The following is a 19,921-nucleotide window of genomic DNA, read 5'->3' as shown; positions in this document are numbered from 1 at the left end:
GGAGAGAAGGTGAAGCAGTCAGGTGTACAGGTGGTGTTCTCATCAATCCTCCCCATTGAAGGTAAAGACCAAGGCAGAGAAGCTTGCATTCTGGAGATGCATGCATGGCTACGCAGATGGTGTTTTGGATTCCTAAACCATGGGATGGTTTTCCAAGGGCTGCTGAGCAGGGATGGTGTACATCTATCAAAGAAGGGAAGAAGTGTCTTCAGCAGCAGACTGGCTAACCTACTGAAGAGGGCTTTAAACTAGAATTGTTGGGGCAGAGTGATTAAGGCGACGTGCCTTTGGAGGCTATGCCTCGACGAGGCAAGTCCAATGAGCAGCAGGACTACATAGGAGGAGCATGGCTCTCATGAAAGTCTTTCCACAAAAATTTCAAGAAGTCTAAGAAGGCATCTGTATCAGGAGTGCTGAGTCACCCTGTGATGACTCTAATTTGCATTTCTTGGGATGTGGGGCATCCGCATCCTTATGCATAGAATGGTCACTATTTCAAGGCCCCCAAACAGAAAAGGCCGCCCCAGCGGGCTAGCCACCTTTTTAGACATCCGAGTATACAGAGGCGAGGTTAAGCTGGCCACTCTCACCTCTCTAGTATGCAATGAGCGGCATGTGGTGCATGGATGCTCCTGAGGCGCAGAATTTGTGCAATCCTGGTATGAATCTGGGGTAAAAAAGCCCAACGACTCCACCACAACCAGTTTTGAGGTAGAAATCGAAGTTTTGGAAGTGCAGGGAACTTTTGGAAAAAAAAAAAAAGATCACTAAAAATCCAAGATGGCCACCATCAAGAGTTTTGCAACTAAAAACGCTAAAAAAACCTAACTGAAGCAAAAAAAATCTGTGAATTTAGGATTTTTAGGAGAGACAAGGTAGAGGAACATGCAGGGACTCTCAAAAACCTACCCCTAATTAACTTCATAGGCTGAAACATAGCCTCTGCTGGTAATGTGTTGCAGCCTGCCTCAGCTCTTTACAGTAGCTAGAAATGAGAAGAATCGCTGCCTCATGCTAGAAATGCTTCTTCAATACTGATCTTCAGGATACCAGTCAAGACATGACATCTGATTGCAGCCCCACCCCCACCCCACAGACCATCAGATGTGCTAACAGAAGTGGGGAGGCAAAAAATATAGCCGGCACCCTGTGAGACACCACTTAGCCTCTTAGAGATGCCTAACAGCCTGCACTGGAACAACTGCTAAGTAGTGGGTGAGGGATGGCAAATGAGGACGGCCCCGAGCTCCAAAAATATTTGTGCAGGCTGGCTAACAAGTACTACCAGGGATCAGCCTGTCAGCTGCAGACCTCAGTCTGCTTCTTCTCTATGCAGGCAGAGCTGATACCAAGATGAAAGCTGTGAGACACTGAAAACACTGAATAAAATAAGAAAAAAGAGAGAGCAAAACAGAAGCACTCCTTCCGGCTTGCATGCAGAAGGGAAAAACTACAGGTGACAGTAGAGCTCCTGGTGAAGTAGGAGGCTCAAATAAAAAAATCCAGAGTAGATTCCTTCTGCATATTGCTCGCAGTTATGGGGAGATAACCCGCTTGTCTAAAATGACACCTATTGCACTGGAAATACTAATGCTCAAAATACTGGAAACAAGGTTCTGGATCTAGAGGCTGTGATGGAAGAGGCTGAGTTGGATTTAGTGGCGATCACAGAGATGTGGTTCCCGGAGAGCCATGACCTGGATATAGTTATACTGGACTATAATCTGTTCAGGAAAGACAGGGTAGGAAGAAAAGGATGGGGTATGACATTAGATATTAAAGATGGTATTAAAGCTACACAATTGCAGGGTTAGGAAGAAGCACTGTGAATCACACTGGAAACAGGGAATGGAAACTAGATTAACATTGGTGTGATATACAGTCCTCCTTCACAGATGGAGGAAGTGGACAGAGATTTAATAGAAGACATTCAAAATACAGTTGTAAAAGGTGAAGTACTATGTCAGATATGACTGGGGTATCCCTATTGTGGGATCTCCTAGAAGTAGGGAGAACAGTTCCAGCAGTTGACATTCTTGAATGTTTAACCTGAATGATGATGGATAAAATAACCATAATACTTGGTTTAGATCTCATTTAGTTAGTATGAAACAATTTACCTCAGCAATGGTAAGCAAGGCTTCTTGTGAATTCCTCATAACCTCTATAGTTTTCTCACAGCACCTAATATCCAGAAAAAGATTTCAGAAAGAGATATTATAAGTTAAAAAAACATTAGTTAGGCAACAGCATTTGAGATGGTTTATAATCCCACAACATATAAAACAATGACCATTATATAAAACAATAAAATCATAACATTTTTTCTGAGTAAAAAAAAAAAAAAAGCTTCAATGACCCTGAAAGCCCATAAGTGATACCCTTTGTTTCAATCCTTCTGGCAGCTTATTCAAGTCCTCAGCTGCTAATTGCCTAAATGCTTATTTTCTCCCATCAAGAATGAACAACTCGTTCGTTGGTGCCAGCACAATACATATCTACATAAAACTGTGAGCAAAGGAAGGAGGTATATGGAAGTTTTGTTTCTGTGCATATGAAATTAGAAGTGATGGAAAACAGAGCTTGCGCTAAAAACCTCAGAGCATTGAATTTTCCTTTAACTTACTACTTATAGAATTTTTAAAGATGTACTGTATCTTAAAGACACATTGTTATTTCTACAAAAGAGTATACCATATATACTCAACTATAAGTTGAGAAATTTTTTTTGGGGGGGAAAAATCACCAGAAAAACTGGCAGCTTCTTATCTATGTGACCCTACCTAGGCTAGCGCCCCCCCTCTCCTTCCCTTCCACCTCTACTGGAAAACTGCTTCTTTCCTCCTCCCTCCCCCCCACCAGCCTGGGAATCCCCACTGCACTTCATGTGTAGTAGTACATGCTAAAAATAGCTTCTGCAGCACAGCAGTGATCCTTGGAGGCTGCTTGCACCCTGCCCCACAGCACTTTCTATGACTCTTCCACCAAACAGGAGGTGAGTCAAATTGCCCTTCCTAACTTCTATTTTAATGGATTAATTTTACAAAGCATTTTCTGAAGATCCTAAATGGGGTGTAGAGATAGAAGCGACATGCTTGTTATATGATTGTTCTATAGTATGGTTAAATGTTTATATTTCTTATATTGTTTCATTTAATCAAATTACTGTTTTCCAATCTTACCTCAATGATTGTATTCATGTTTACATTTGATCATTTTACTATTGTTCTGTTTTTAACAAAATTTAAGATTTATGTTAAACCGTACCTTCCGTACATCACCCTGGGTGAATCTCTTCATAAAGGCGGTTAATGAATCCCAACAAATAAATGCAGATACTATTTCTCTCTGACACATAAATCCACAACTAAGTGCTAGCTCTTACCTTCTGAAGACACCCTCCACACCAGTAATGCCCATTCCATCCACTATGTCCCTGGTTAATCTAAAAGGAACCGTCTCTGGAGTAGGAAGAATTTTACCTTGCTCAAAGGCAACTCCTAAAGCAAAAGGGATGAAGAAAAGTTATAAAGAAAGGAAAGCCTGGGTAAATACAGTAAACTGAAATCCTCCAGGGTTTACCTAAATCTATGTGTACAAGCTCTGCAGTTTCCTCGTCAATCAGGATATTCTGAACATGTCGGTCTCCAAGTCCAACAATGTAGCCCACTTAAAAAAGGAAACACGTTTCAAAACAAAGGCAGTAAACAAATATCTTTAATGCCATATTGAGGGGCAACAGCTGAATTTAAAACATTGCAAGAAGGGACAAGGAAATCTGGTATATATTCGATTACTCTTATTAGAGCGTTCTGGTTTTAACACAAGTTTTCCTCTCACAGAGTTTAATGTCATTTTTTTAAAAATCCAAAATGATTAATAATAATAATAATAATAATAACTTTATTCTTCTATACCGCCACAATCTTGCGACTTCTAGGCGGTTTACAATCAAGGAAGCTGAACGTTCAGCGAGTTACAATATGCAGATGATCAGAGGAAATACAGAGTGCAGAAATTTTAAGAAAGCAAAAATATAAATATACAGTTAATTTAACTCAATTTCTTTACTGAAAATAAAGTAATACCAAAAGAACTCTGCAATCAAATTACATTTTCAGTATTTTATTTTTGATTTCATCATCCAATCTACTTAAAGGGATTTTATTTTATTTTTTTTAACTAGGAGTGATACTACTAATTACACACATTATTTTTACAGAGGTTTGTAAATGCTCATGCATGATATAGATTTGCATACAATGAAGGGTAGTGTATGCAAATTTATCTCATGCATATTCATTGTGGGATACTCTGAAAACCTAACTTGCTGAATTGAAAACCCTTGTTCTTTAAGGGGTTATTAAGTTAGTTGTTTTCTGTCTCCATTGCTAGTATGAGAGCATTCTCTCCCCCACCTGAACTGATCTGAAGGGACTCAAGGGAAGAAAATTAGCAGGTCAGATCTAATTTTCCCTTGCTGATAACTTATCTGGTTGATTCAAACACACATACACATGCCCCTAACACAAATTTACCACTACTACTAACCATTTCTATAGTGCTACTAGAGGTATTCAGCGTTGTACACTAAACATAGATGAGACAATTCCTGCTTGTCGGAGCTTACAATCTAATCAGGATAAATAAGGAATTAGGGAATTAAGTACATTACCAATAGATGATGTAGCCACACTGCGTGTGTAAGCCAGACGCTTCTCAAACCAAACAGCTGGATCCAAGAATTTTTCCATGCAGAAGTAACGAAACACTGGTTGAAAATGTTGACAAACATCCAAAAAAACTTGACACTTATCTTCAAGACGTTCTTTTTGCACGTCCTTTAAAAAGGAAAATAAAAAGTTATGAGTTCATGCAAGTGGCAGACTCCATAAGTTCTTTATGACTGGAGTACAGGGAACTATCTTTACACCTTTATGGTAAAAATTCATTTTCTGATTTTCATCTAAAAATACAAATGTAATTGCGTGTAAGATAATTAAATCTTATAAAAGAGCAGAGGGATATGCAATGGTGTAGTAAGGGATAGGAGGAGCATCCTGGGTGCCATCTTAGCAGGGGTGCTAGCTAGTGCTGCCCGATTCGAATCAATTAAAAAAAAAAGCGGCCTCCTGATTCGATCACCGACCCTTCCCCCCATGCCTTCCTAAAGCAAGAGCGGCAGCACTGCCTCTTGCTGGTCGCCCGCTGCTGCTCCTGCTTGAGAGGGGTGGGTCAGTCGGAAAGGCCTGCATGTTCCCCCAGCTTCCCTGTTCTTACCTTAAGCTAATACAGCAGCCTGCAGGATCGCTGATGCAGTCGGTCGGGTGTCTGCTGTTTTTGTATCATTGCCTGCCTGCGCTCACGTTCCAGATCCTCCTGCATTTTTAGTGTGCACAATTGACCTGATCCGAGCTTTAGGTGAACATGGGGGACACGTCATTGAAAGGGAGGACAAGTTAATTGATTTATTTTATGTTCTGTTTTTACTACAGGGCAGAGGCACTGAAACAGATTCTCAGTGCAGTAGTAGTAGTGGCAGGACTCTCTTCTGTCTTCATGGTGTTTCGCAGTACTGAGGCTTATATGGATGCTGCGGGGATGGTGACGGGGCGGTGAATGGGATGGCAGTGGCAGTGACGGGGCGGTGAAAGGGATGGCGGTGACGGTGACGGGGCGGTGCAGAGGATGGTGGGCCGGGAACAGTGCAGTGACGGGGACAGATTTTTTCCCCATGTCATTCTCTAGTGCTGGACTAATGGAGAGAGGAAGAGAGAAATGCAAGACCACAAGTGGAAGGGTACAAGAGGGACAGATACTGCTCCAAAGTAGGTGGGCAGAGTGCAGGATGGCAGGAGAGAGCCTGTACCTGGGGGAGGGGATGCAGGAGGTAAAGAAGAGAGAAAGAAGAAGCTGGATATAGGGAGAGACATGAAACAGAGATAAGATGCTGGGCATGGAGGGAGCATAGGAGGGACATAAGGGAGACACTACTGGAGAGGAGAATAGGGACAGGAACACAGAAGAGAGATGCTGGATGAAAGGGTAGTTGAGAAAAGGAGAGATGATGGATATGTGGATAGTGGGGGTCCATCGTTGCCAGCTGTAGGGGGATGGAGCTGAAAAAAAAGGAAAGATGCCAGAGCTCTGGGGGAGGAAAGGGAGGACAGAGATGGAAGATGGATAGTTAGCACAGAGAAAGAAGAAAGAAGGAGAGCCTGATCAGATGACAACCATAGCCTGGGACCAACATGATTTGAAAAATTACCAGACAACAAAAGGTAGGACCAACATGATTTGAAAAATGACCAGACAACAAAAGGTAGGAAAAATAATTTTATTTTCTGTTTTGTGATTACAATATGTCAGATTTGAAATGTGTATCCTGCTAGAGCTGGTGTTAGACTGCAAGCGTGAGCTAGGATTTAACAGAGAGAGGAAAAGTATTTTTGTTTGTTTATTTTGTCTACACCACAGCGCCAGTGTGGGTAGGAGAGGGCAAATACCGTATTTTCACGCAAATAACGCGCACCCGTATAAAACGCGCACACGGGTATAGCGCGCAGAAATCACGATGATATGCACAAAAACTTTGGTATACCGCGCTCACGGGTATACCGCGCATGCTGCCCGACGCTCCTTTCGCCCGCCCTGACTTTCCGTGCGCTGTCCCGACTCTCCGTTCACCCCCCTTGACTTCCGTGCACTGTCCCCCCTTGAAGGTCTGTCCCCATCCTGAAAGCCTGATGCCCCCCCCCCGACGTCCGATACATCCCTCCCCCCGAAGGACCGCCGACTCCCCAACAATATCGGGCCAGGAGGGAGCCCAAATCCTCCTGGCCACGGCGACCCCCTAACCCCACCCCGCACTACATTACGGGCAGGAGGGATCCCAGGCCCTCCTGCCCTCGACGCAAACCCCCCTCCCCCCAACGACCGCCCCCCCCAAGAACCTCCGACCGCCCCACCAGCCGACCCGCGACCCCCCTGGCGACCCCCCCACCCCCCTTCCCCGTACCTTTGGTAGTTGGGCCAGAAGGGAGCCCAAACCCTCCTGGCCACGGCGACCCCCTAACCCCACCCCGCACTACATTACGGCAGGAGGGATCCCAGGCCCTCCTGCCCTCGACGCAAACCCCCCTCCCCCCCAACGACCGCCCCCCCCAAGAACCTCCGACCGCCCCCCCAGCCGCCCCGCGCCCCCCCTGGCGACCCCCACACCCCCCTTCCCCGTACCTTTGGTAGTTGGCCGGACAGACGGGAGCCAAACCCGCCTGTCCGGCAGGCAGCCAACGAAGGAATGAGGCCGGATTGGCCCATCCATCCTAAAGCTCCGCCTACTGGTGGGGCCTAAGGCGCGTGGGCCAATCAGAATAGGCCCTGGAGCCTTAGGTCCCACCTGGGGGCGCGGCCTGAGGCACATGGTCGGGTTGGGCCCATGTGCCTCAGGCCGCGCCCCCAGGTGGGACCTAAGGCTCCAGGGCCTATTCTGATTGGCCCACGCGCCTTAGGCCCCACCAGTAGGCGGAGCTTTAGGATGGATGGGCCAATCCGGCCTCATTCCTTCGTTGGCTGCCTGCCGGACAGGCGGGTTTGGCTCCCGTCTGTCCGGCCAACTACCAAAGGTACGGGGAAGGGGGGTGGGAGGGTCGAGGGGGTCGCCAGGGGGATCGCGGGTAGGCTGGATGGCGGTCGGAGGTTCTTGGGGGGGGCGGTCGTTGGGGGGGAGGGGGGTTTGCGTCGAGGGCAGGAGGGCCTGGGATCCCTCTTGCCCGTAATGTAGTGCGGGGTGGGGTTAGGGGGTCGCCGTGGCCAGGAGGGTTTGGGCTCCCTTCTGGCCCGATATTGTCGGGAAGTCGGCGGTCCTTCGGGGTGGGGGTGCGAGTGGTCCTGCCGGGGGGGGGGGATGTATCGGACGTCGGGGAGTCGGCCGGGCAAGAGGGCTTGGGCTCCCTCTTGCTCCGATCGTGGATGCGGGTGCGGGTGGGAGCGCGTGCGAGCCGTCGTTCGGGGTGGGGGTGCGAGCGGTCCTGCTGGGGGGGGGTGAATCGGGCGTCGGGCGGGGTGGGAACTATGTTTTAAAACTTTTGTATACCGCGCTCACGCATATAACGCGCGAGGGGTATGCGCGGTAGGTAAAAACGCGTATAACGCGCGCGTTATATGCGTGAAAATACGGTAGGCTATAAAAGGGGTTAAGAGGCTATAAAATAAACCCACCAGGATGTTTGAAAAAAAAACTACCCAATTGGGCAGGAAAATCTAATTGAATCAAAAAATCAATTAAATAGGCTGAATCAAATCAAACTTTTTTTTTCCTGAATCGGGCAGCACTAGTGCTAGGACATCTCCTCTTCTCCCCTCCCAGCAATGAGAGGGGTCTCTTCAATGTATCCCACACGGACCTCTTCAAATCTTCACTGGCAGTGAGCAGCTGGCCTCGTGTGAGGCCGTGGCCAATCCGAAATGCAGCACTACAAATTGGAAGTGTCTCTGGAGAACATGGAATCTTAAGATATTTTCTGTGATCTGGAAAAATGGGAATGTGAAGATATGCCTCCGTTAAATCCAATGAAATTAGGAATTTTCCCGGAGCCACCACCGTGATGACTGATCAGACCGTCTCCATGCGGAAGGGTGGAAATCTCAGTGCCGCTTTTATGGACTTCAGATCCAAAATAAGCTTCAATTCCTGTGTCTTTCTTGGGTACTATGAAGTATAAGGAGTGTCTCCTGGAACCCAATTCTTCTTCGGGAACTGGTTCTATGACATGAATGTACCATTACTCAGCCCCTAGTCTCCTTTTCTGGTCATCCGGCGGGGGAGTCTAAGAACAGATCTGGAGGAGGGTGAGAAAACTTGATCTTGTGACCCTATCAAATAATGTCCAAGATCCAGCAGTCTGATGAGATCTGTTCCCATTCCCTCCAGAAAACCAACAGTCTCCTGCCGATGTGAGGAGGTGTGGCAGTTGACCTGGCATCATTGTGGCTTTTTGGCGGCTGTGCTGCTGCGTAACTCTGAAGGTGGCCAAAGCGTCTGTAGTTGCCAAATCTGTCTGGACCCTTGGAAGGGTCTCTGGGAACAGGCACTGGAGGAGGATTGGTAGGATCTCCGAGAGGAATGAAAATTACCCCTGCCGCCCCCTAGTGGAACGCCGAGTTCTGCTAACTGGAACCGGAAGAGATTTGAGACAGTGATCCGCCATGCTGGCCATAAGGTTGTCCAAGCTTTTGCCAAAAAGCATCTGCCCCTTAAGGATAATCTGCTTAGAGTAGCCTTGGAGGCTAAATCGCAAAAAGCACATCCTGTAGGCTTTCAGCTGGCACCGACGACTCTCTTCCTCTCCCCCACCGGTGAAGGGACAAGTTCAGGATTGTGGCCGGATGGCCTCTGTGCATGTGCAGACATTGCATGCAGGTGATGTCACTGTGTCAACTTCCGCCCACTTCTGGCTGCCCTGGTGCCGAAAAGTTAATTGGACACTGATATAAAGACTGCTATGAGTTCAATATGGTGGCAGCAATATTGTGAAAAGGTGTCTCCTGGATGATAAGAAAATTTAACATGAGGGGGTCTGGTGATTTGGAGAAGAGAAGGCCTCCTATAAATGCTTAAGACTGTTCTAGAAAGTTCTACAACAATACTCAAACTTGATAAGCAATACAAGCCATCATGTAACCTATTTGTGTGGATCATTATTCCTATTTATCATCACAGAATTGCGAAGAAGCTGGTAGATATGATGCAAAACAAAGGGGTAAAAATCAAAGTAGCATAAACAGAACATATAGTAGCAGTATTTTAAGGACTCCAATAATGTTATCAAAACATAATTTTTCTCCTGTTTAGGCATTTCATTACCACTTACCACCATTTTTTTTTGACACTGCATGTTACTGTAGTCATTTGGCCTGTATCTCTTGTGAGCCCCATCTTCTAAATTCACCAAATACTCGCCAATAGGAAGTGTCCCACTACACCATTCAAGGACACCACTCCTTTGAGAGAGGGGAATAACCTGAAGAAAGCAAAAATGCATGTCTTTATTATGGCACTTTTCTAACTTTTTCCAACCATCAAATCTAACCAATTTCTGTTTTTATCCCACAGTTTTTACTTGTTATGATTCTAACTTTTTCCAACCATCAAATCTAACCAATTTCTGTTTTTATCCCACAGTTTTTACTTGTTATGATTCACTTTTTAACGAATTGTAAACTGAATCGAGCTCCTTAGGGAATAGATTCGGTATATAAAATGAAGATTAGATTAGATTAATAGTTCATTATGTAAAAACAGATAGCAGCAATATGACATCAGAGAGAAATCTAGGTGGTTTTCCTTAATGGTGTTTTCTGAGAACAGTAGGATATTGGTTTTCACACACAAGTGACATCACTTTATGAAGTTGAGCAGGAGAACTATAAACAAAGCTTTTTCCAGAGTGGTAGGCCACGCATGCTCAGGAATTCCTGGCCATTTCAGTTCCATATAAATTTAGGAGGTTGATATTTAGCCCCTGGAATGCCTCCCAAATATAGCTGGTTTTGAGTTGGGTGCCAACTAGACATTTTCTGCAGTATTAACCGGTGACCGTATTTTTCACACTAAAGACGCACCTGACCATAAGACGCACCTAGGTTTAGAGGAGGAAAACAAACAAAAAAAAAATATTCTGAACCAAATGGTGTACTAATATATTTAATAAAATTTAGCAGAATAATATTTCAACCATGAAAAGTCAACAATGGTATTAAGAACCATCATCACTGTCATTAACAAATGAGGAGAGACTTTAAGGTTCAAGCACTCTTCTAGTTTTCTAGGATCTGCACTCAACCCTTCTCCCTGCCAGTCTCTGAACCTAGCCCCCTTCCCTACCAGGCTCTGCACCCAGCCCCCCTCACTCCCTGCCAGGCTCTGCACCTTGACCCATCTCCCTGCCCTGTACCCTGTCCCCCCTCTGGTGGTCTAGTGGTAGGCCGGGACAGGAAGGATTTGTCCCAGCTGAATAACAATTTTTTACACACACCCCTCCCCGGTACCTTTTTAAATTCTGGTGGTCCAGCGATGTATTGGAAGGAGCGAGCTTTCTGCACTCCTGCCCCACACTAAGCCCCTCCTTCACTGGACAGCTGCCTCAGATCTTGCGGCCAGTGGCGCACAAGGCAGGAGCGAGTTTTTAGCACTCCAGCCTGGCCCCGCGCAGCTCACTGAATGGCTGCCTTCAGTTCTTGTGCTATGGGAAGGGTGTTGACCTAATGACGGTCATGTGAATTATTTTCTCCTCCTGGTATTTTGGAGTTTTTACTGTTTGCAGCTTTTGAACTGTGACATATGATGGACTTATATTTTACTGACACTAGATACCCAGTGTACTGCACAGTACACTTTTCTACAAAGCTCTTTGGGCTGGATTCTATACATGGCGCTGCTTGGAGTAGTTGTCAATGAACTTCCAGGCGTCCTTTATAGAATCCTGTCTAGCGACACCTAGACATGCTTATGTGTCAGTATATTAGACCAGGCTTTACTTGGCCTAATTTACCAGTGCCTAACTCAGATGCCTAAGTCAACTACACCTATTCGCCACCCCTATATATGGCTACTTTTCAGATAGGCGTCACTAGGCATCCTATGAGTTTGGCACCAAACTCTTAATTGTTCTTGGAGTTGGCTGAAAACTGGCGTAGTCAATTATCACACCAATTAAAAAAAAAAAAAAAGTTGTGCGTACATTCCAGAGTTAGGCATCACTAGGCACATCCTTAATTAGGGCACCTAGCGGCGCCTAATGTAGGCGTCCTATATAAAATCAGGCCCTTAGAGTTTCGTTTAAATTTCTCTGGCCTGGGCTCTGTCAAACAAGCTGATCCATATGTGAAAACTGCAGGCCCTGTTGCTCTCAGAAAAATAAAAAATTTACCATTATTGTTTTTCAATAAGAGCAAAAACTTACAAAGGTGGCAAAAACAGCAGACACTAGAATCCAAAAGTTCACTTGGTCACTTAAAAGGTATAATGCCTCCTAGAATTAAAATTCAGCTCAAAAAGCTATTACTATAATATGCTGACAGTCATTTGGTAAACTGAAAAATAAAATTAGTAAGCTTTACAATGTATAAAAATGGAAAGTATACCCGGCTGCAGCAATGAATACAACACTTTTTAAAAATACAGTATTTCCCTCCTACTCCCTTTGGCTTTCCAACTGAAACAGAAATGAGATTTGGAGCCAACTAAATATATCTCATGAATACTCGCAGTCCTCAAAGATGGGAGCTGAAATTAATAGAGGTTTATAAAGGCATTACTTTGTATGTCCGGATCATCAGTTTTCTCTTTCTAGTTTCAGTGTTTCGGTGCAGTAGCAAATTACACATCTGGAAAACCTGCTGCATTACTGCATCCTGTCTAAGGTCATCACGACCCTAATAGGAAAAAATAGAATGCATTAATATTATTTTATAAGGAAAGGTGTATCCTGTGCAGTATTGCTTGCTGTTGTACTCTACTTTGCTGAAACACAATGTCAACCCAAGCCTAAAATGAATGAAAATATCCAGTAGATTTCTCCAGGCTTTAAAACATTCTATACCTACAAGAATATATCTTTTAACATAACCTACAAATAAGTGAAATGAACTACCTGGATCATTATTCTAGGACTTACTTTGAAATTTCATTGTGATACAGCAGTATAGAAATGCAATTGTGTCAAATAGGGCTTGGAGGATACATAACCATTCAGAGTAAACAAATGTCAGACAATATGGTTTATGTCTTAATTCCTCCAAATCTACATTATTTCACTTCATATTTTTGAAAATATACCCTTCGGGCCTCAGTACCACCACTCCACCGCACTAATAATTTCTCATAGCGGGAAGAATTACGTGTAAAATCGTCACTTGCCCTTTAGTTTGGTTTTTGTTTTTTTTTTTTAGAAATTCTTATTTCTTTATAAGACTAACATTTCTAAATGTGCATTTCTATATTTTTGAACTATGCATTTCAATACTTTTTAAAATGAACCACTTATCTTTAATGATTCACTTTCAATTAATTTGACCCAGGATTCCTCTAAAGCTACAGCAAACAATAAAGTATTTAAAAAAAAAAACCAAACACAATATAAGATCTCTGCATCTTCAGGATGTCTCTATTTCACAGTGCTAATTCAAATAAAATTGTAATTAACCAAATCCACAAGTAAGAACATAAGAATTGCCGCTGCTGGGTCAGACCAGTGGTCCATCGTGCCCAGTAGTCTGCTCACATGGCGGCCCTCTGGCCAAAGACCAGTGCCCTAACTGAGACTAGCCATACCTGCGCACATTCTGGTTCAGCAGGAACTTGTCTAACTTTGTCTTGAATCCCTGGAGGGTGTTTTCAACTATGACTCCGGAAGAACGTTCCAGTTTTCTACCACTCTCTGGGTGAAGAAGAACTTCCTTACGTTTGTACGGAATCTATCCCCTTTCAATTTTAGTGAGTGCCCTCTCATTCTCCCTACTCATAACTTTGTTTTCTAAAAGATTAACTAAAAATAATACCCTCATCATTTTTGAAAAATAAACTCATTTCATCACTCTTTTTTTCTGAAAGAACTTATACATACTTGGAAACCTCTCCCCCCAAAAGCTATCTATACTAATCTATATCCTGCTTTCCCAAAAGAAATATATTCATGGAGCAGTGCTGAAATCATAGCCAGCCACTCAGATTTTAATATTCATATACTACCTTGCAAATAAGTGCTAGGAGTATCTAACAGAGAATGCACAACTTATGATCTTTGAGATACATCAGAAAATATTTCTGTATGCAATGGATTCCTAGTGAAGGGAATAGAGAAAAAATGCCAATGGAATTCAATAAAACATGGAACAAATTTTAAAAATACCTAGGGCTCCTTTTACTAAGCTGCAATAGCATTTTTAGCGCATGCAGAATTTTAGCGCACGCTAAACCCGTGCTACGCGGCTAGAATTAACGCCAGCTCAATGCTGGCATTAGCGTTTAGCGCACGTGGCAATTCTGCACGCTAAAACCGCTATCGCAGCTTAGTAAAAGGAGCCCCTAGTTTCAAAGAGGTAAAAAGGGAGCCAGAATCAGTTGACATTCCTGTGGGACACTCTATGACAATGGTAGCAGCAGTGTTGTAGGTTGCAAAATTGATGACAATCACCCTTTACTCCCTTTTCAGGGTAAAGGCAGAGGAAGAGAGAAGGAGAATTTAGAAGGAGCACAACCAGCATTGCTGCAGGTCATGGGAAAGCAAAGTTGCCAGTCAGCTAGTTAAGTGGTGGTGATGAGCTACTTCTCTAGCAAGACCTTGGAGATCCTAGGAGGCTGGATACTTGGGCAACAGCCTCAATAGTTTTGGTGATACTTAAATTATAATGCTTAATAGACAAGGGGAGTTGGTTGTTGCATTACAGTGGATCTTAGTGGTTATTACCCAAGATAAAGAACCAATAGGGAAAAATACAAAAACTGACTTGGCTAAGGATTAATATCCCACAAATGCACAGGCTCCTGCGGCTCGCAGCCGGTCTGTTCTTGCAGCATGGTTAGGGTTGCCAGATTTTACAACTTTAAAATCCAGATACCTTAGACCCGCCCCCAGGCCTGCCTATCTCTGCCCCAGTCCGGCCCCCTGCTGCATGCATGGATTGCCTCCTGCACGACGCAATTAAGAGGAGGCTTTTCAAAATCCGGACAAAGTGCCGGGTTTTGAAAAGCTGTCCGGGGAAATCCGGACATCTAGTAACCCTAAGCATGGTACAACTGGATAGATTAGCTGGGTCAACTTGTCTTTCTTCAGTCATCTACTATGTTACTTGGCCCTTGTACCATCCTTTACTACGTCTGAGTTATATTTTGTATTATATTTGTATACCTCTTTCCCTTCAAAATAGTCCATTAAAATAGTACATAAGAATAATATGAGGGATCTTCAAAATGTTTACACACATTTATTTTTTAAACACTATTTATTAAATAGCAAAATTACGTTTTGCAATACATTTTTCCCAGTGTCCTAATTTCTTAATGCCATCACTTCTCCCGCTCCAACTATTTCCTGTGAAAATATGAACATGTGGAAACCTTTTGAGGAACCCTCATATAATAAGAAATATATATTTAAAATACAACATGGAAAAATACAAGAAAATGTAAAATATCAATGCATCCCTGAACAAAATAAAATATATAAAAATGCATATAAATTTTTAGATAGGTTTCAGTTTGCTCTAGTATTGGCTACAAGACACATGAAAGTGATCGCCAGAATCAACATTTTTAATTGGTCTTTTCTTTTCTTGCATCTCTGGTTTAAACAAGGTTTTGACAGTGTTTATAATTACTTTGTTCAATATTTTTACTTTTTTGGGGAATAAAATGGTCCCAATCTAGTTTATAAAGTTTCTTTATCATCTGTCGGTCTAAAAGCTGGCTCTTTAAAACACGAAACAGTAGAAGGTGGTATGTACCTTGACAAGTTGTCGCCTTTCTTTGCCATCTGATCCCATACAGTCTATTATTTTGGGGAGATTTACACCTCCCGCTAAACAAAACTCTGGTTTAAATGACCTTACTGTCACTAAATTTTCATAATTCCCAGTAAGGTCCACCTAAGAACAAAAACAGAATTATGATAAAGCAACTCACAATGAAACATATAACATAAAAAAAATCTACAACTAGACAGTGAGAAGGAAAAAGACTGCTATACAACTTTAATCTAAAAATGTTAATATCGCATCATACTAATCAGGAATTTATTTGTATGCAAAAGAAAAACTGACTTTCTTTCCACCTTAAAAAATGTGAAAGTCAAATTGTAATCTTCCTAGCTCATGGCTTAGTATTTTTGTGGAAACTTAATATTTTTCTCTCATCAAAAGGTAGAGTGACAATATGGGATATCTGACACATGGTTGTATGGAAGACATTGCTTTCAAGAGAAAGAGTTATTTCAGCCTCCATTAACTTACAAAATACCATAGCAACCCTGTCACAAAATACTACTATAAGTTTTCATTTAAGTTTTGTCATTGCAGCCAAATTGTGTGTGTGTGTGTATATGTATGTTCGTCTTTTACATTTACCTAGGAAAGCCTCAATGATATATAGAAGGGCAAAGTGTAATAAAATGCACACTTGGTTTAGGAGATTAATATAGTTGGGGGTTTGTCAGTGACACAATGGAAAACTTTTGGACTAAAGCCTGTGCCAGGGGTGTCCAACCTGCGGCCCAAGGGCCGCATGCGACCCAGTGAAGTATTTTGTGCGGCCCCAGTCAAGGGCGATGCAGTGTTTTCCTCTGCTGCCCCTGGGTATTTACCGTGTTGCCGGCTCCCTCCTCTGTCTTGTTGCAGCCCAGGGAAGCCAAAAGGTTGGACACCCCTGCAAGTGTAGACCATTGTTGAAGACAACGGTCACTCAGTCTTTATATATGTTGTCCGAGGGCGCTTTGGACTCCTTCAAAGGTAGTAGAATTGTCTGATAATGGCTCTAACAGATGTTTGTCTTGCAATCAGCTGAGGGAATGTTGTCTCATAAGTTGAATACTTATCCAAATCTGAAATTGTTTTTGATTCCAGTGCAAGTGCATAAACAATTCTGGTTGATTTAAGCTGTAAAATTATTGTTTAGAGATTGGCTGCTTTTCCTGTAAGTCAGGAGCAGGCTAAATTATTTGATTTGTTTATGGCTTTAGCAATACAATCTATAATGTCTGAGAGGAAGATTACCGTATTTTCACGCAGATAACGCACACCCGTGTAAAACGCGCACACGGGTATAGCGCGCAGAAACCACGATTTTATGTACAAAAACTTTTGTATACCGCGCTCACGGGTATACCGCGCATGCTGCCCGACTGTCCTTTCGCCCGCCCCGACTCTCCTTTCGCCCTCCCCGACTCTCCGTGCGCTGTCCCGACTCTCCGTTTACCCGCCCTGCCCTGCCCCCCCCCCCCCGGCAGGACCACTCGCACCCCCATCCCGAAGGACCGCCGACTCCCCGACAATATCGGGCCAGAAGGGAGCCCAAACCCTCCTGGCCATGGCAACCCCCTACCCCCACCCCGCACTACATTACGGGCAGGAGGGATCCCAGGCCCTCGACGCAAACCCCCCTCCCTCCAACGACCGCCCCCCCCAAGAACCTCCGACCGCCCCCTCATAAATGCTTTTATTAGAAGCTTATGGCTTGCCCACTAAATATCCTCCCTTCTGGAAGACACAGCAGAGAGTCTAATAAGAGCCCACGAGAAGAGACTGTGCAGCAAACTCAAATGAGTTACTGTGTTCAGGTTTCAGCTGTGTCAGCGGCACGGAAAGTTACTGCCATCACTTATCTGTATTGATTTCTGCAGGGAAGGGCTGAATCGGGCTGTTGTGATGACAATATCTCATTCCGGCGCGTGTACACACAAGCACGCAAAAATGGACACATGGGTAACCCTGAGTTAGGCATGAGCACTATAAAGACATGAGCACTATAAAGACAATGAGTTAGGCATGAGCACTATAAAGACCCGCGACCCCCCTGGCCGACCCCCACGACACCCCCACCCGCCTTCCCCGTACCTTTGTGTAGTTGGGACAGACGGGAGCCAAACCCGCATTAAAAAAAATAATATGTTTGAGCTACTTCAGATGCTTGAATTTCATTTTTAAAAAAAAATATTCTTTATTCATTTTTGAAACTTCAATTGTACACAACAAATGATGCATTTACATACATTATTATCATTACAGCACAATATACTTAATAAAAGAAAGATAAGGCTTATTTTCTCCCATCCCCTTCCAATTTAAAAATATCTCATAAAAATACTTATAATAAACTCTTCTTTACTTAACAAATGCCAAAACATACCCCCCTCACCCTGGATGTGCACATTTTCCAGAATTAGATTCATCTTTACAATATTTAGTTAATGGTTCCCACACTTCCATACATTTTTTATAATAACCCTTCATTTATGCTTGATCATAAAGGAGAGAGTGGTCTAGGAGGGACTCCACCTTGAGAAAGCATTTATGCGAAACATGTTGGTGAATTAATTGTCCCCGACCTAGACCACAAAGAAAAGCTAACAGCCCCTTTTACAAAGCCACGTGGCAACAGCCCCGGAGCCCTTTAAATCTCTATGGCTGTAAGTAACAGCTAAGACTATATAACTATAGACTTAATACTGATAAATGTATTGATTAATATTCATAGTTTGAAATTCAGAAATGAAATATATTTATATAAAAAACTGATCGATTGAAGATAAAATCCTGGATCCTATGACGATATAACACATAAAGCTTTGTGTAATGAAATAATTGAACACAAAGTGGTGTTTCTGAGGATTGATAAGCTTTGAAAGGGTGTTATATTACTAGGGAAAATAAGAGATTATCCCTAAAATTAGGACATTATATGAAATAACACCGTCACAATCTAATATAATAAAATGGTAAGCCGCGCATGCACACTCCCACCTGCGTGCGTCCATTTTCCGTGAGATGTAGGGCACTTCAGGTAGGAGTGCACATGCGCGCGAATCTCTCTGGCTGGTCGGCGGCGGCGTCTTCGCTCTTCTCCTTGGCACACCCGAACCCCCGTTCAGCCTCCCATCCGACCCTCCCTTCGGTTCCCTTAGTCCCTTGCCACCGCTCCTCTTCTCTTCCTGCCCCGCGGTCCCGACAAATGTCCTGACTCCAGCAGGGGCCACAGCACTCTAAACACGCTGCTTCGCGGCCTGCTACTGCCCTGATTTGCCCCCCCCCCCAGGCGGATGTCGGCCGCGGCAGCTGTCGCTGGTTGCAGGCCGCTATGGCTGTCGGCGGAGCCCGCTTCCAAAAAGGTTCTTTTTCCTGCGCTGGTGTGAAGCCGTGGCCAGCTGAAGGCGCGCAGGGTTGAGGAAGGGAGGGCCCTCCTCCCCTCTCCGTGCGGGAGGAGCCGCCGCGCGGCTGCAAGGGGCCAGACAATTTAAAAGTAAAAACCACCTTCTTTAAGGATGCTTACAACGCTTGAGATGAGACCTAACCAGCAGAGAATGGCAAACACTTCCTTAGAAGCCATCCTACTGTATTCTTCTTCCCTGCCCCCACTTTTTTAAATTTTCAATCTCGATGTATTTTTCACTCCTCTGTCCCCCCTTTTCCCACTGTTCCAGTTAGTACTTTTCAATTTGTCAACCCCCAAACATTTTAATTATAATTTATTTTATTCAATATTACTTTTTTTGTTTCTTTTAAGCATTGGCTTTTTATTTTTCATTGTAAAAGTATTGTAAACTGTTTAGGTAGTGTGAGAGAGGGAAAGGGTGTGATGCTGGACAGGGGGAGCAGGAAGAGAGGGGGAAAAAAGGAAGGGAGGCCTGCTGGACAGGGAGAGCAGGAAGAGGTGCTGATGGACATGGGGGAGGTAAAACAAAGGGAGAAGGGCTGCTGCTGGATAAGGGGAGCAGTGAAGGGGTGGTGGTGGACAGCCAAAAGAAAGAAAGACAGAAATACAGAAAGTGGCTAAGGAGACAGAGAGACAAAGAAATAAAGTCAGACACACACACACATATTCTAGCACCCGTTAATGTAACGGGCTATAAAGCTAGTATACTATAATTGCCTATATACTGATGATCATAAAGTAGGACATATTTGTGTTGTATAACCTGGGTTTGGGGTTATTCTCTTAGTTTTATTTTCTATTTATTTGTTGATAAATAAAGAGATTTTACCAAAATAAAAAAAATAAAAGATTCTACTAAAATAAAAAGAATCATTCAGAATTTATCATGAATCAAAAAACCCATCTCATTTGCATTCAAATATTACTAATAATGATAGCTTAACATTTATATGCTGGCCTTACATCAGAATAGAAAGCAAGGCAGGACTGAAGACACAA

The 19,921-nt window shown here is 43.6% G+C and overlaps 1 protein-coding gene across 6 annotated transcripts in view; it reads right to left on the bottom strand.

Annotated features, from left to right (window-relative positions):
* The window catches only part of ATM (ATM serine/threonine kinase), a 191,004-nt gene that overhangs the window by 3,824 nt on the left and 167,259 nt on the right, over window positions 1-19,921 (bottom strand). For all 6 annotated transcript variants that reach the window (XM_033947802.1, XM_033947805.1, XM_033947806.1 and 3 more), the window contains 7 exons: window positions 15,505-15,645; window positions 12,319-12,435; window positions 9,873-10,022; window positions 4,676-4,841; window positions 3,583-3,669; window positions 3,386-3,500; window positions 2,121-2,184 (listed from right to left, as the gene is read on the bottom strand). In XM_033947802.1, coding sequence (XP_033803693.1) covers window positions 2,121-2,184; window positions 3,386-3,500; window positions 3,583-3,669; window positions 4,676-4,841; window positions 9,873-10,022; window positions 12,319-12,435; window positions 15,505-15,645 — 840 coding nt within the window. The remainder of the gene's footprint in view (window positions 1-2,120; window positions 2,185-3,385; window positions 3,501-3,582; window positions 3,670-4,675; window positions 4,842-9,872; window positions 10,023-12,318; window positions 12,436-15,504; window positions 15,646-19,921) is intronic.

This window comes from Geotrypetes seraphini, chromosome 6 (assembly GCF_902459505.1).
Source record: "Geotrypetes seraphini chromosome 6, aGeoSer1.1, whole genome shotgun sequence".
Lineage (NCBI taxonomy): Eukaryota > Metazoa > Chordata > Amphibia > Gymnophiona > Dermophiidae > Geotrypetes > Geotrypetes seraphini.
This window is presented reverse-complemented; position numbering and strand designations above follow the sequence as displayed.